Source organism: Terrapene carolina, unplaced genomic scaffold (genome assembly GCF_002925995.2).
Source record: "Terrapene carolina triunguis isolate 2854851 unplaced genomic scaffold, T_m_triunguis-2.0 Scaffold85, whole genome shotgun sequence".
Lineage (NCBI taxonomy): Eukaryota > Metazoa > Chordata > Testudines > Emydidae > Terrapene > Terrapene triunguis.
In genome coordinates this window covers 45099261-45116492 of record NW_020664436.1, presented here as the reverse complement: position 1 = coordinate 45116492, position 17232 = coordinate 45099261, and the positions used below count along the sequence as shown (strand labels likewise).

The window sequence follows — 17232 nt, the reverse complement described above, 5'->3', positions numbered from 1 at the left end:
CAGTAGTGATACATGAGCTGTACAGAATTCTCCCACAGAGAACTTGGAAAACTAATTTATGGTCTCATTAACTCTTGAAGAGATTTGAATCCTAGCTGAGTACCATAAAACAGGCTTTCTACTTTGACTAGCCGGGAACCATAGGCGCTGACTCCGTGGGTGCTCTGGGGCTGGAGCACCCACGGAAAAAAATTGGTGGGTGCTCAGCACCCACTGGCAGCTCCCCGCCCCACCGCACCCTGCTCCAGCTTGCCTCCGCCTCCTCTGCGAGTGCACCGCCGCATCCTGCTTCTCCCCCTCCCTCCCAGCGCTTGCACCGCGAAACAGCTGATTCGCGGGGTAGGGAGGGTGGGGGAATGCGACGCACTGGGGGAAGAGGCGGGGCCGGAGTGGGGATTTGGGGGAAGGGATCCAATAGGGGCAGAGGGCGGAGTTAGGGTGGGGACTTTGGGGATGGGGTTGGAATGGGGGCGGGGCCAGGGGCGGGGGGCACAGGCACCCACCAGCGCCGGAGAAAGTTGGCGCCTATGTTGATTTGCATGTTGTGGTGCTACTAGAATACAAACAATAAAAAATTCTTTAATTTCAAATTCTTGCCCACTGCTGGCATATAAATACATCAAGGAAGGAAACAAGGCAATTATACATGTATCTATATTCTCACCTGTTCCCAACCCCCATTTACCGCAAGCCTTCTGGATAAAATGTCCAATAAAACTTGTTCCTTGCAAAAGATGGCTGGTACCACCTGTAAGGGACTCATTAATATTGGCATCCAGATAACATGATAAATGGTATGTTGGAAATATCAAGATAGACAGGTTCATGGAATAAGCCTGGGAAATATGAGATATGAATAGAAAGACCTGGAAAGTGTTACTCAGGAGGTGCAATACAACCTTACTCTGTGTTGAAGTTGTTGAACACTATTACAGAAATGTGGACTAGTCAAACAGGACACTCAAAGGCAATTAACATTCAAGTGGTTAGTGCCTCATTTCATAGTGCTAGAGGCACCAACTATTTGAATGTTAATTGTTTTTGATTCCTAGTTCTTCTTGTCACCTGGGGAAGACAATAGACATCCTGAAGATTGAGACTACTGGATAAACAAAGCCATCAAAGGTTGGAAGCATCATTAAAAGCTAACATATCCAGGGAATTAGATACGGCATTAGACATGGGTAATTAACTTGTCCTGAGATGACCTCATGCTCTGAGATGGGACTCAGTATTCAAGAACTTTGCTATTTAGCTATTCAAATAAATGATGGGGTGGGGGGAAGCAAGCTTATCCTGAAAAACTTAATTAAATGTTAAGAAAGGGAAAAGGAGAAGTGTGTAAGCAAGTCTTTAAAAGAGAACTGGCCTATGACCTCGTCAGCTGGACACACTCCCACATAGAGTAACTTAAAACATAGGGTGGATAGGCAGAGAGCGAGAGAGCTCATCCTATCAGAGAGGAAAGGAAGCAGGTCTTAGCTGTAACCTGAAATGCATAACCTGCAATATTCTGTTGATGAATTTTTGATAGTTGTATGAGATTTCTGTAGGTCTCTAAATGTTACAGTTAGTGTTAAAGGATGACTTTTTTTCCCCCAGCCCAAGATACACTTACATCTCTAAATTTGGGGAGAATGAGATGATTAAAGTTTTCTTAAAATTCTCAATGTTTAGATAAAATCCTCCACTTCCTGGTTTTAGAGACTGTATGTTCTACTCTGATGTTATGAGCAAGAGACCTTAGAATCACTCCGGGGCAGACAGGCAGAGTTCCAATTACATAGGCAAAGTCATACCCTAGTATATGTAGCATTGTCCAGAGCTAGTTTTGGGGAGAGAGGAAAAACAGATAAGTGACTTGAGGGATGGGAGTCTGTAGTTCCACAAGCTTCTGGCTATGGTGAAGAAATTGCTTCTCTAGACTGTCAGGGAGTGATGTTTTGGGAGCTGACAGGCTTGTGATTAACTTCAGAAGTACAGGATGCTTTCCCTAAGCAGCCCTTGCTTCCCTGCTTACATCCCCTTCCTTTCCCTGCTAGTGTTAAGTTCTAAAAATGATAAAGAAATAGTTCAATAGCTAGTGATCTTCTTTTATTCCTATAATTCAAAGGCCATAATTTCAAAACATTTGATTTAGTGTGTACTGTGATCTCAAGAACTAACTTCAATATCAGCTACTACTTACTGTGCACAGTGACTTTTTAAAATGTACAGTATGCACTCGACTCAACATTATACCACCTTTGGAGAGATGACTGATCATCATTTTCCTATGAAAGCTGTCTTGTTAACAAATCCATGTTGTAAAAGCTATCTGTTCTCCAAGTTACTGTTGTATCACATTATTGCATTAACATCCACCCAACAAATTATTAAATCTACTGTACAATAAGTACTACTTTCATAACAGAAATAAGTCACTAGAAAATTGTCACGAGATCAATGTCGACATCTTTTTAAATGAACATTTCAGTTGTATTTTAATGTTTCTCTTACATAAAATCAGAATAATTTAAGGAACAGTAAGAGACTGTTGTCTTGTGACTGCATTCTAATCTACTGCCAGACCAAGGAAAGCTCGTCTCTCTCACCAACAGAAGTTGGTCCAATAAAAGATATTACTTCACCCACCTTGTCTCTCTAATATCCTGGGACCAACACAGCTACAGCAACAGTGCATATGTACATAAAGGAATGCTTGGACAATCAAATGATCTAACTGGGTGAAAGCCCATCAGCACTGAATTGTCCACAAACAGTGTGGGAAAACTACTGAGATGGATTATAAAAGAAACTTCCCTTATGGCCAGATTATTTCATAATTGTCCACTGAAGGGTTTCTTGTATCTTACTCTGACACATTGGATACTGGCTATTGCTAGAGACAGAATACTAAAGTAAACAGACCACTGGTCTGATCTAATATGGCAATTCTTATGTATTTTATATTACGATATGTATTAGCTCTTAGCTTCTTTGAAGAAGTTACAGATGAAAGAAGAATGTATATTGTGGCTCAAAATGCATTTTACAAATGTTTGTATTTTATCTTCATAGATGGCAACTGACACTTTATTGTTTCCATATATCATGTTGCTATATCCACATCCATTTTAGTATTAAGATTTTCACCAGTACTTGAGGAAGTAAATGCTATTAACCAATTCTCATTAACTAATATTACTCTGTGGATTAATTTATTAATGCTACAAAAAAGGAACAAACATGCACTGAATTTCCCCAGTGCTGTTTGTGATATATGGAGCATTGAAGGCTCTGGAAATTTCACTAATTTTCCTTCTCAAAAGTCAAGGGCACTGGACATGTACATCTTAAAACTTAAACAAAGGTGTTTTTTGTTTGCATGTGTAAGTTCTGGTTATCAATTAACCTTTTGGTGCTATCTACCATCCAAGATCTGGTCTGCTATGGTACGCGTCAGGGTTTAGTTGACTGCCTGAATCAAGCAGTAATAACTCTGCCTAAACTGAAACTAGTCCTTTGCAGTTACAGAGACAATTGTTTGGTTTTTGCCTTTTTAAATTTGGAGGGTGAATGCTGCTTGGAGGTGGGATAATTAGTGAAGCAGCATGATGTGTAACACTGGAGCAATAGGAGAAATGAATGCTTGCAGCACTGTGAATAATAGGTCACCTGTGCCGCTGAATTCTGTTGTTGCAAATATCTTGTTTTGACAGGTATTTTAAATTGCATCAATTCAGAGTCCTCATTATCTGACACAGCTTCTGCTTGTACGTAAAGTGTGCTCTGCCCAAGCCACTCAGTAACCAGGCATTTCAGAGAGCTAAACGTAGTTGCAATCTTATTGCAACACATACCACATCAAGAATTTGTAACCCTCCTGTGCATCATGGGAAAACTGTTTGTGGTTGTTGTTAATAGACAGAAGTTTCATTCTGTCTTGGGAAGATCACTATGGGACAGATTCTCAGCTGGCTAAATTTAAAAATTACACAAGGAAAGGATCTAGCTTCAGGCACCTAACCTGACTGTTGCAGACATTAGGTAGCCTACATTCCGGATGTGTGTCTGAGAATAGTTGAATTGCAAAAGGAAAATACTCCTTACAGGGACAGACTTCCTGAAAGTGTACATTTCAAAATGAATATTAAAAATTGCATATGAAAAAAATGAAGGCTAAACCAGGACATTTTCAGTCAGATTTTTATAGAATCATAGAATTGGAAGGGACCTCGAGAGGTCATCTAGTCCAGTCCCCTGCACTCGTGGCAGGACTAAGGATTATCTAGACCATTCCTGACAGGTGTTTGTCTAACCCGCTATTAAAAATCTCCAGTGATAGAGATTCCACCACCTCCCTCGGCAATTTATTCCAGTGCTTGCTTAATCACCCTGACAGTTACGAAGTCTTTCCTAATGTCCAACCTAAACCTCCCTTGCTGCGATTTAAGCCCATTGCTTCTTGTCCTATCCTCAGAGGTTAAGAGAATTTTTCTTCCTTCTTGTAACAACATTTTATGTACTTGAAAACTGTTATCATGTCCCCCTCCCAAATTCTTCTCTTTTTCCAGACTTAAACAAACTAGGGTTACCATACGTCCGGATTTTCCCGGACATGTCTGGCTTTTTGGTCCTCAAATCCCCGTCCGGGAGGAAATTCCAAAAAGCTGGGCATGTCCGGGAAAATAGGGAGGGGTCGTGGGGCTTGGAGCCGGGGCCGCGGGACCCGAGCCGCTGGGACCGGGGCCGGGGGTGCTCGGCCAGCGCCCGACCCGCGGGGCCAGGGCCCGAGCTGCTGGGACCGGGGTTCGGGATGCTCGGCTGCTGGCTGGCGCCGCTTGGCCGCCAGGCCGGGCCGGAGACACCGGGGCCAGAGCCGCTCGGCTGGGGGGGCTGGACTGGGCCGCGTGCCACCGCCCTAGCTTACCTGCTGCCTGCCTGTTTCAGGCTTCCCGCGAACATTTGATTCGTGGGAAGCAGGGGAGGGGGAGGAGCAGTGGGGTGGAGCGTTCAGGGGAGGGGGAGGAGCAGTGGGGTGGGGACTTTGGGAAAGGGGCGGAGTTGGGATGGGACCGGGGTGGGGAAGGGGCGGAGTTGGGGCAAGGCTGTGGGCGGAGCTGGGGCGGGGCCGGGGCCCCGTGGAGTGCCCTCTTTTTGTTTTTTTTAAAATATGGTAACCCTAAAACAAACCCAATTTTTTCAATCTTCCCTCATAGGTCATGTTTTCTAGACCTTTAATAATTTTTGTTGCTCTTTTCTGGACTGCAATTTGTCCACATCCTTCCTGAAATGTGGCGCCCAGAACTGGACACAATACTCCAGTTGAGGCCTGGGTACAGCGGAAGACTTACTACTTGTCTTGCTTACAACACACCGCTAATACATCCAGAAGGATGTTCGCTTTTTTTGGAACAGCGTTACGCTGTTGACTCATATTTAGCTTGTGGTCCCCTATGACCCTCAGATCCCTTTCCACAGTACTCCTTCCTAGGCAGTCATTTCCCATTTTGTATGTGTGCAACTGATTGTTCCTTCCTAAATTGAGTACTTCGCATTTGTCCTTATTGAATTTCATCCTATTTACTTCAGACCATTTCTCTGGTTTGTTCAGATAATTTTGAATTTTAATCTTATCCTCCAAAGCACTTGCAACCCCTCCCAGCTTGGTATCGTCCACAAACTTTATAAAAGTACTCTGTATGCCATTATCTAAATCATTGAAGAAGATATTGAACAGAACTGGACCCAGAACTGATCCCTGTGGGACCCCACTCGTTATGTCTTTCCAGCATGACTGTGAACCACTGATAACTACTTTGGGAACGGTTTTTCAGCCAGTTTTGCACCCACCTTATAGTAGCTCGATCTAGGTTGCGTTTTCATAGTTTGTTTATGAGAAGGCCATGCGAGACAGTATCAAAAACTTTACTAAAGTCAAGATATACCATGTCTACCACTTCTCCCTCCCTGCCCTCCATCCACAAGGCTCATTACCCTGTCAAAGAAAGCTATCAGGGTTGGTTTGACATGTTTTGTTTTTGACAAATCCATGCTGACTGTTAGTTATCACCTTATTATCTTCTAGATGTTTGCAAATTGCTTGCTTGCTTATTTGCTTCATTATCTTTCTGGGTACAGAAGTTAAGCTGACTGGTCTGTAATTCCCTGGGTTGTCCTTATTTCCCTTTTTAATAGATTGGCACTATATTTGCCCGTTTCCAGTCTTCTGGAATCTCTCCCCCATTGTGCTTGGTCCTCACAATATCACAGCATTGGACAGTACTGCATATCCCTAAGTGAGTCTTTATGCTAGTGTGCAAAATATTCACACCTGTTCACATAGGGCTCAATGAAATCAGTTGGAGTGGTACCACTGATTTCAAAGGGTGAATGTTTAGGCCATACTTATGTATGCAGTGTGACTGTAGCTCTGTCGATCCCAGGATATTAGAGAGACAAGTTGGGTGAGGTAATACCTTTTACTGGACCAAATTCTATTGCCTGTACTTGTCAAAGAATAATATTTTATGCCCTAGTGCTATTTAATTATAATAACACCACCCGTAGCTAAGGTTGCCCGATACTCTCCATTTTAAGACCCTGCTTTCAGTTGCTTATAATTTGCTAAAATGGTTTGGCTATTTTGGAGAGTGAGATTGGGGGAAATGCATTGGTAAAACAATGTTGAAAGCATTTATACCCATTTTGCTGAGAAGCACTAGTGCCTCTGTGCCTTGGAGCAGGAATTTGAAATATGGCAGCTGGGTTGCCCTGGTATTGGGGATGTGCCTTTTGCAATTGATGTGAAAATCCACCCAACTCTGACCAAGTTGCAAGCCTCTGAAAATAGTAATTTACACATATATGCTCAGTAGAGATTTGTTAGATTCTGGTGGCAAAATTTCCTCAAAATTCCAGCTGCAGTGTGCATGCTCCAGCCTGACAACTCTTGTGTGCTGATTAGACTCTGCATGTGCCAGCCATACAGAGTGACTGAGAATGTTCCATCCCAGAGCCGTTGGGGCCAAGCAGGACTTTTCCTGCAGGCTGGTGTGGTTTCAGGTACCAGAACTGAGAGCAGGAATACTGTCTGTCTTGTGCTCTGTATACCTCCTGGTGGTGCCCAGGTAGTGTGGTGAAAAGGGAACATCCTGATGTGCTTGAACGTATAGGGGTGAAGTGGGGGAGACAGACAGGCAGGATGGAGGATGCGTTCCGGGAACAGAGGGAGAAAGGGGTAGGCTCTGGGAGGATGGGAGCAGAGGAAGGTGGACAGAAGGGCTCGGATGGGGAAGGAATGGCAGGGTCAGTCTGGGTGATATGGGGCAGCTGTCTGCAACCCATAGAACATACTCTTTCAGAATCTGGAATAGAACCCAGAATTCCCTAGTCCCAACAGTTCTTTGTTGTCAGTCAGTTGCAGTAAAGTGGCAAAGTGTGTGTCCTCCTCCTCTAGTGGCTTGCCCAATCAGAGCATAACAGCCTCTTAATGCTACCCGTTGACCCATTAACTCAAGTGGAAGAGGTCTGTTCTGTGGATCTATAGCGGATCTGCTGATGACCTACGAAATTGCAAAAAACCCAAAATTATATTCAAAGAATATTACGGTTGCGAAGTCAAGCATTCAAAAGTTAGGAAATGCCAGGATTGAGGTTGCCTGTGCAGCCTTAATTCAGCTCCTTTGTGCATGTGTATTATGATTCAGTCTTTAATTACATGATCACATACTATTCAGAACTGGATTCTGTTCCTGCCTCTGCCAGAGAGTTGCTCTGAGATGCTGGGCAAATCTCTTAAACTAAACTTTGCATGTGTAGCCACTAATTGTGTGTTCCTTGCTAACTTGTACCCAACTTGAGACCTTGGGGTCAGATTCGCAGAAGTATTGAAGGCGCACTGCTGCATCTGAAGTCAGTGGGAGCTGTACTTCACATATTTGAAGCTCTACAAAAGCAATTATCTGAAAAATCAGGCTCTAGGCATCTCAAATTGGGCACCCAAAACTAGTGGACCAATGACAGTTTTGCCCTTAATCTCTCTGTGCCTTAAATCCCCATCTATAAACGGGCAATAACACCTTCCCCCCAGAGTTATTCTGAAGATAAATTATTAGTGTTTTTGAACACTCAGATATTACAGTGAGTACCATGGAAAAGCTCATGAGGAAATTAATACAATATTCAGTGCATGGCTCAAATGGTGTGCAATAAATAAAACCTGAGGTCATACATTGAGTATAAAATATTGAATAGCTGCTCGTTCGGTGAGCACAGTCCATCCTGTTCAGTGAATGTGGCAGGGGCACTGTGTGTGGGGGAGGAAATATTATGTGATCATATAATTAAAGACTGAATCACAATGCTGTATGCACAAGAGGGGAGCAAACGAAAGTTGCAGAGACAACCATCATCTTGACATTTCCCAGTTTTGTTTTGTTTTTTTAATGCTTGACTTTGCAACTTTTAACATTCTGTGAATATAGTTTTTTCTGTATGTTAACATGACAATGCCACTTTAACCAGGCTTGCTAGGAAGGAGTTTTGGTACAATAATTTCATATTACGTTGTCTCCTCCATAAGTGTGAATTGGCATCAACCACTCTGACATGATATTCCAAGTCATCTTCAGTCGACTGTGGCGTTACAGTAAGTGTAGAATTATGAACTATATCTCTTGCCTGCTCAGCTGTTTTTCACACTCAACTTTTAGTAAATATTTTTTCCCTTCTTAAATTGATAACACTAGTTACTGGGCTGTAACAGGAGGTTTTGACCACCACCAGGTAGGGTTTTTGTTTGTTTGTTTTTGTTTCTTTGTTGGTCTGTTAATCAGCATGTGAACATCAGATTTAGGGAAGTTAAGTGCCTAGTGAGATTTTTTTCTTTTCCAAAAGTACTGTACCTATCTGCATCTTTATCACCTAAATAGGCACTGAAAATCTTTCCCTAGACTAATTGTTGAGCTGTACAATTATGATGATCCGCCTGTGCATATAGATCCATATCCAGTTCTCTTTGCCTCTGTTGCATCTAGAATTTGGATTTGATTAGCTTTCCTCTTATTTACCTAATTTGGGGAGCACTCACTATATGGACCAGAACTGCAACTCTCTATCAAACACTGTGTGTGTGTGTGTGTGTGTGTGTGTGTGTGTGTGTGTGTGAGAGAGAGAGAGAGAGAAGAGTTGGCTAGTCACATAGTGCAGGCTTTCCTAACTTCCAACTGCTAAATCATATTAAGACTACTAAAAATACACTCTTTGCTTGACTTATTTTTTTAATGTAAGTACAGTAACTTCTCTAGTTACTACAGGGATGTGTCATGATGACTGATTGTGAATGGGAGGGAGGTGATCCACAAGTCAGTCTCTCTAAAATTGTGGTCCACACTATAAACAAATGTGAGAATCTCGATGTAAATAGATCTATCTATATAATCCTCTTTGCTCTATTTAAAGGAATTATTTCTTGAAGATACTTTGATAGCAATGCTGAAGACATATTGATGGTTGTGAAGTGAAAACTTTCAGAAACAGTGCCCTTGTAGAGAATGTGTGTGTATTAGCTTTCTAATATATAAAATATCTTAAAAGGGTGTTATTAAGCTAATTCATTAAAGTTGGAGCAATGCTCCGATTGAAGCCACTATGTCTGCATGTGCTTCAAATTGCCTCTTATTCACTACTAAGGGATTTTAAATGGGGACATCTTTCTCAACTGACACTGGTTTAGTACCTTTGCATCTCACCCAGAGAATTGGCTTACCATTAATATTGCTTGTATTTATTTTAGATCTAGTGAAAGCAAACTAGCATCACTATGTACTTATATAACATTTGAAATTGAGTATGGGCTAGGTGACCTGCAGTAAAAGATTTTTTGCATCACTGGACTCCAATATACAACCATACTGGAATTATTGCTGCTAAAATGACAGCATAGTTAATTAGGTTACAGTGATGACACTTGATAGCGGTGAAAACGAACCACATTCATCTCATTCAGGCTGTCTGCACTCAATAAGACAGCATAGCTTTGGGTTTTGTCAGGTTACCTTTGCACCCCTAAGAAGTACCAACTAACTTTAAATAAAAGTCCAACGGAGATGTCATTTTTGACCGACTACAGCTCACCTAGCCTTCACCACTAGTTTCACACCATAGTATGTAGAATGGACTTAAAGGAACGTTGTCAACCTATGAGCAGACTTCTTTACCTATGTTACTAATATCTAAAATCACTAGAAGTGTGTGTTTGTCACTACTTGTTGGGGGGGGGTGCGCGTGTATGTATGTATTTAAGTTCTCTCAGTTTTGACAATGAAAATCAAAATGTTTGTTTAGACTTTCATTTTTGGGTCCTCCATGCTGCAATAGTTGCATTCCCAATATTGCTGGGGGATGATTATTTTAATTAAAATGTAATTGGATTTATTTGTTTGTTTTTTGTTTCTTTAAGGTGGAAATGCTTCCCTTGGTCCTAGGTTTTATGTAAGCTGTTCTTGCAAAATGTAAATCTTGAACCAAACTTAAGCAGTTTCCCTTTCATCCTCTATGGAGAGGATGAGTTTGAACTTTAAAGAGAGACACATTTTTAGGGGTTAGTTGTCATTAAAGAGAGAAGTGGGTATAGCTATTTATATTTCTCTAACACAAATGTTTTTGTTTTACTTTTTATGTATTTATTTTTAACTTCAGTGGCTGTCTGTGGGTTGTGGTTTTTTTTTTGTTTGTTTGTTTTTTTAATAGTCTCCTGTGGTGGCTATCCCCAAACACTTTAACATTGTGCTAGTGCATGATAACTGAAAAAGGAAACTAATTTATAAGCAAAACTGTCTAAACTGTCCTGTTTCAGTTTTTCCTCTCAACTGAATGAAATATAGAAAATAAACAAATGGTGTACACGGTGAAGCATAGTTTAGATTCTCTAAAAATATTCTTGGAGTTTAAAAAACTTCAGATACTGTTAAGAGTAAGGAATTCATTTTCAATTATTTTTATCTTGGATTTAGACTACTGTAGTACTCCATGGGCAGTTTGATCCTTTAGTGTGGCTGAATCCATAGTCTGCCTCTCCAGTACTTTCACAACAGTGCCCAAATCAATTTCATATTATTTCACATCTTCCATTTCATTAACGGTGTCATGTAAAACTGGTTATAAAACCTGACCATGAGAACAGGAAGACAAACATCTTCTTTGAAATTGTTAGGAGTAAATCATTCTGTTTCATGAGAAGGTGCTCTGGGCCTGCTTTTAAAGCAGAAAGAGACAAAAAATATCCCAGCAACAAAATCTCATGCTAGGTCCCCATTCTTAATTTGTCACAAGCTTTTTGTGGAAGACTGAATTCTATGTCTTAACAGGACCAAAACCATCTTTCCCTTTTTCTTTTTGGTGTGTGTGGGGGAGGGAGGGGGGAAGATGTCTCATGCAACACTGCATTTAAATTAACAAATTAAAAACCATTTTGGCCTCAAAAAATGACAGAGGTTTATGTGCCTTAGCTCATTTCTGCTACTGTAGGGTGTATTTTGAAATCACCACAAACACCTTGATGCTATTAGCTTTCTGTAGTATAGAAAAGTTGTGCAGTGTAGCTGCTGTTTGTCAGTTCTCCTGCTGACAAAAAACTTTCACCCCCAATGAGTGACGTTTGCTTTGTTGACAGGATAGCGCTCCTGCCAACAACGCGCTGTTCACACTGGCGCTTGTCGCAGCAAAACTTTTGCCTTTTTGGGGGTGGAGGCGGGCGGTTAACACCTCTGAAAGACAGACATTTTGTCGCTCAATTGCCAGTGTAGACATAGCCTTGTACTGGTGTAAAGAATATGGTGGTGGTTTGTTTTTTGGTTTAGCTTATTGCCTGGAAGGGAATAAAGCTAAACCAAAAAAGCCACTATTATGCCAAGGTAAGAGTGTCTACCCTGGGGCTATACTACTATAATCTTATTGGTTTCACTGGTAAATTTTGCCTTGGGGACAAGCCCTAAGGCCCCATCCTGCAAACACTTGCATGTGTCCAGCGTCTTTAAGTGGGATTATTCACGTCCATAAAAGTAAGTGTATGCGTGAGCATTTGCAGAATTGTGGCTTAAAAGCTCTTTAAAATACCTAGCAAGAGTCCTGCTAAGCCTGTTCTACAAAACTTTAAGGTATGTGTGTCAAAGAGGGTAGTTACTGTGTGAGGGGGCTGCAATTAGGATTTTGTTTTTGTTCCTTAACTTTTAAAAACTATGCAACAGATGATAAATTTGCATTTTTGACTGTCACTGGGTCCACACCTATACCCCTTGGCCATGTCTGCACTAAGCTGTTTTTTTTTTTTTTTTTCAAACTTTGAAATAATTTAGTGTCAACTAATTCATGGTAGTTAACACCTTTGTAAAGGCTAGTGTGGACACGCCCTTGAAACATGAAAATGTAAGGCAGAGTAATATTCAGTTTAATGTCAAAGCATAGAACACTAGAGGTAGCATGCTTATTGTATTATTCCTGTACGTATTTAATTCAGTAATCACTCTTTTAATTTAAATGGCTCTGTCATGGAATTCCAGCTTCTAAATTGCAGTGCCACAGAAACCTGGCTTTAGTAAATTTGATCTCTTGTATTTGCTGTTGATAGTTTTATGTCTCAAGTACCAAGAATTTGAAAATAAACATACAGTGCTCCAATAATGGAAGAGACGTGCCACTAGGATAATCTGATGTTTTAGTTTTAGTTTTTATTTAGCTCTATGAAGAGTTGGTTCTGTGTCTGCTCCACATTTAGCGCTCACTGAATTTAACAGAAATTCAGTGCGCTGAATGACACCAGAATTGGGCTTTAACTGACGTGGATCCCCTTAGGTGCTCTGCTCCTTTCCTAAAATCCCAGCCTGAACCTTTCCATATCAATCCTTGTAACAAGTTCTTTCCCTGCTACATTTTTTGTGCATGTGTTTGTACTCTGCAAACATGTTGACAGGTTTTATTGAGGCAAAAACTGCAAAGGCAGAATTCTAAGGTTTCTGATCGTTGGAGTTAGTGATTCAGTAAAGGGTCAGGGTCTAGAAGGCATCTAGGTGCAGAGAAATCTTGATTTTTTTTTTCCAATTAGATGTGTGCTGTTCTACACACAGCAGTAATGACTGCAAGCTTCTTATTAAACCTTAATTATTTGTTTACAAGAATCATGGCAATGTTTTTTTATTTTAACTATTGACAGGTTTTTGGATGTACAGCTTTCAATAATGCATGATTAAAAAAGAGGGGAAAAATATTACTGAGCCCTATTGCTACCACAAGGGAACTCAAGTGCCAGTGTCTTAGCACCTCTAATCCAGTGACCTGTGTCAAGCGATGCAGGGAAGTTAAGAGAGGGTGGTATTTTGTGGTGTGTTTTATGCAAAGATACTTTAAATGTGAAACTTAAAAAATATATATTTTATTTAATACATTCTTTAATTTTTCTGTTTTTGTTTGTTTTTTCCCTTCTCCTCAACCCTCTTTGCCTACAGGCAGGATGAAAGACCGGTTATGTGAACTGTATGAGTTAGCTAGGCTTTATAACCAACAGTTTCCGAACAATGAAGATGATGAGAGTTTACCTCATGAAACCCTCCTGTTTGAGACTGATTATGCCCTCGCAGCTCTTTACAAAGATATCCAGAGTATCCGAACAGACAACCTGCACCTGAAAGAGGACGTCAAACGGCTAGGTAAACAAAGTAATCGCTTTCTTACCTCCATGCGCCGTCTTAGTAGTATCAAACGAGATACTAACAGCATCGCCAAAGACATCAAGGCCCGTGGAGAAGGCATCCACAGGAAACTCCAGACAATGAAAGACTTCAATGAAGATGCAGAAACAAAACATGGCACGATGTCTGTCATAACCCGTGTATCAAAGAATCACTATGTTGACCTCATGCATGCCTTTCAGGAAGCCATGTTTGAGTACAATGAGGCAGAGATGAACCAGCGGGAGAACTGCAAGATTCGGATCCAGAGACAGCTGGAGATCATGGGCAAGGATGTTTCCGGAAACCAGATTGAAGACATGATCGAGCAAGGCAAGTGGGATGTTTTCTCTGAAAATCTCCTGTCTGATGTCAGAGGGGCTCGTGCAGCATTGAATGAGATAGAGACGCGACACAAAGAGTTGATGAAGTTGGAGAGTCGCATCAGGGAGGTTCATGAGCTCTTTCTGCAGGTGGCACTACTGGTGGAGCAACAGGCTGACACCTTTGACATCATTCAACTGAATGTGGAAAAAGTTGAGGACTATGTAGGAGAAGCTAAATGTCAGGTGAGGAAAGCTTTGGAATACAGGAGGAAACACCCTTGTCGAACACTCCTCTGCTGTTGCTTTTCATGCTGCAAAAGCTGATTCTCCTACTCAAGCCATTACAGACCAACTTGAATGTGCCCTAAGAATGTACAGTTGAAATAGTGCTTTTAAAATGGGCTACTCTTTGGAACAGGGTTGCTTTTGGTTTTTTGGGGTTGGGGTGATTACCCCTTAGACTGAGATGCCTTAAGCACATTCATGTGCTAATAAAAGCCAAATGTTGCTGGCAAATCATTTTTATTATCTTTAACAAAAAAAAAATTCAAGCCTAACCAATTTGGCTATAATCAAGGCTAGAGTGCTTAAGAGAGCCTCATAAAATGATACATGCTCCAATCTGACACCACCTAATTTAAAGAATGAATGAAAGGCTCATAGCTTAATCGATGAAGGATGAGTGTTGGTGTACCACAAGGTGGCTATTTTCTATCTTCCACAGTGAGACTGCATGGGGTACAGCTCTATTGCTGTAGTGATGTAATTCTGCGGTTCTTTGTAAGTTTGCCTGCCTTTAGGAAACTTGGAGCCCATATGATGCAATCCTTGAACAATTCATTGCCACATTCATTTGAAGAAACAGTAAGTCTGTTACACTATTAACAGAAAATATAGAATTAGTTTCTTAAACCTTTTTATACAAGGAGCTTGATTCTGATCTCACACTGGTTTTACACCAGTGGAACTCCATTGAAATGAATGAAGTGAATTTTGATCTATTCCAGTGTAGATAAGATCAAACTCAGCCCCAAGAAATGGTCATTCCTCTCTCTTCCTCCCCCCTTCCCCCCCCCAATCCCTTTCATCATTGTGAACACACCAGAATTTTGACCAGGTCACAGGAAACACTGAAAAATTAAGACCTCTCTTCAACTGACTCCTTACTTGAGTCATTTAAATACTCTGTTTAATGTTGTTGTTCTTTAAGTTTGTAATGTAGTCTGCTGGAGGACTGAAAATGGTCATGGCAAACTTTTCAAAGATTTTTAGCCCTGTAAATAAAATTAATGCAACTATCTCCTCTCAAATGTGACTTTTAACACCCATAAATGGACATTTGTCTGGAGGGCAATTGCAACATTTTAGAGATTCACACACAAATTTGAAGTTGTAGTGACAGATTTACCTTGTAAATAGATGCTTATTTTTGTAAGAAAATGTATTGATATATTGTGTTTGTATATGTTAACATGAAGGTATTAATAACAATGTTTACTCTGGTTAGTATATGAAGACTGATGGGGCTGTCTTGTGCTTCTGCGACAACTGCACACTGAAAAGAGACTAGACTCCTTTATTCAATACTCCTGTATGAGCCAACATTTTGGAGTCAAAATGACACTTCCTTTTATTGGGTTTGAAAAGTTTTCCCTCCTCCCTCTAAAACCTTCTCTGATTGACCATATTAGGTTTGGACAAAAAGGGAGGAAGAGAAATTTAAGGCCAAATTTTGCAGTCCTTAATTGATTACAGTTCCCATTGGTTTCACTTGATTGAGGGCTGAAGGATTTGGCCCTTCCTTTTAAAGACCTTTGTGCTCTTTGTTAGTCCTACTGAGAACAGAGGGCAATGCCAAAAGTATGCACAATATTCCAACTACAGTATTTCTAAGCAGCTTTCTGCTACATTGTGACTTATTGGTACTTTGAACTCCTACAAGACTTTTTTTTTTTCTCCAGAAGTTAGTGACTTCAAAGATCTTCTGTTTGGTTAACTATTTCCCCTCTTTTGTCCTTTTAATAATATATTATTTTAACATTTCACATTTGTATTTTGGTGATTTCCTGCCCAGATGCACCCAGCTATCCTTCTGCACCCTTCACAATGAAAGGTTCCTCTTTCTGTCTTTTGCACACTAAATGTCTATTGTAATAAATTCTTTTAAATTACTTATAAAACAATAAGGCCTTGCAAAAACAAATTGATACTCACTTCTAAGCTTTCTTTGCCTAGCAAGAAAATGTTTCTTGCTGGGCAGGCTTGCCACATGGAGGATGAGGGAGTTAAGTGAAGAACTGTGGACAAGAATTTTTTTTTTTCTCTCAAGATGAAAGTCACTTTGCTTTGAACTAAATATTATATGAAGCACCCGTGTCTGTATTTGCATGTGTTCATTAGCTAGAATTTATGTAGAGTACGAATGAGCCTCAAACAAGAGAGTGTTTATGGTATACAGTGAAGTCTTGAAGCCATCAGTGTTAAATTTGCTTGGGGAAATTCAAACAATTCAAATCTGAACTGTAAGGGGGAAGAGAATGGGGTATAAAAGGCACTGGCTGGCACCCATTACTAATATTTAAGAGGCGTTGTCATGTTGAGTAGCACCTTACTCCATAAGTAGTCCCAATCAAGTCAGTGAGACTGTTCCTGAAGAAAGGTACATGTGCATGAGGATATCAGAATCTGGATTTAGATTCAGGTTTTCTGTGGCCTGATTTATTTGCTGTGTATATTGTAGCTTTTTCCACCCCCTTTTATGATAAAGTTATGTAAGTGTGCAAATTGTATTTTTTTTTGTACATGTGTGTATCTAGAAATGCAATAAAAGTATTTCAGCATAATGGTAAAGATACAGAGAGTCACACCTTGAATTAGCAGATCCAAATAGTTCCTTGCACATTGATATTCTGTGGAACTTGGAAAAAGTCACATTACCAAACTGTCTATCCTTCTTTCATCAACTCTCACATGTGCCTGAAACATTAATGGGAAAAAATGTTCTGCTATTGTTCCCTGCCAATGTAACTCACACTTCATGTTTTTTCAGAAAATTTTAAACATTCCTCCATTGCAAGAAGGGGAACAAATTAAATCCAACTGTTCTGAGAGATCCTTAAGATCACATTTAAAACATCACATTGCTCATTTCCATTCTAATGCTGCATCCTCACTGGCACACAGGAAAAGGAACTGAGATA

General features: G+C 40.5%; 1 protein-coding gene across 2 annotated transcripts in view; it reads left to right on the top strand.

The window, feature by feature from the left end:
* STX11 (syntaxin 11) overlaps positions 1 to 15036 on the top strand; it is a 70103-nt gene extending 55067 nt beyond the window's left edge. For both annotated transcript variants that reach the window (XM_024219981.2, XM_024219989.1), the window contains one exon: positions 13485 to 15036. In XM_024219981.2, coding sequence (XP_024075749.1) covers positions 13490 to 14356 — 867 coding nt within the window. In that variant the 5' untranslated portion in view covers positions 13485 to 13489 and the 3' untranslated portion in view covers positions 14357 to 15036. The remainder of the gene's footprint in view (positions 1 to 13484) is intronic.
* The last annotated feature ends 2196 nt before the right edge of the window (positions 15037 to 17232 follow it).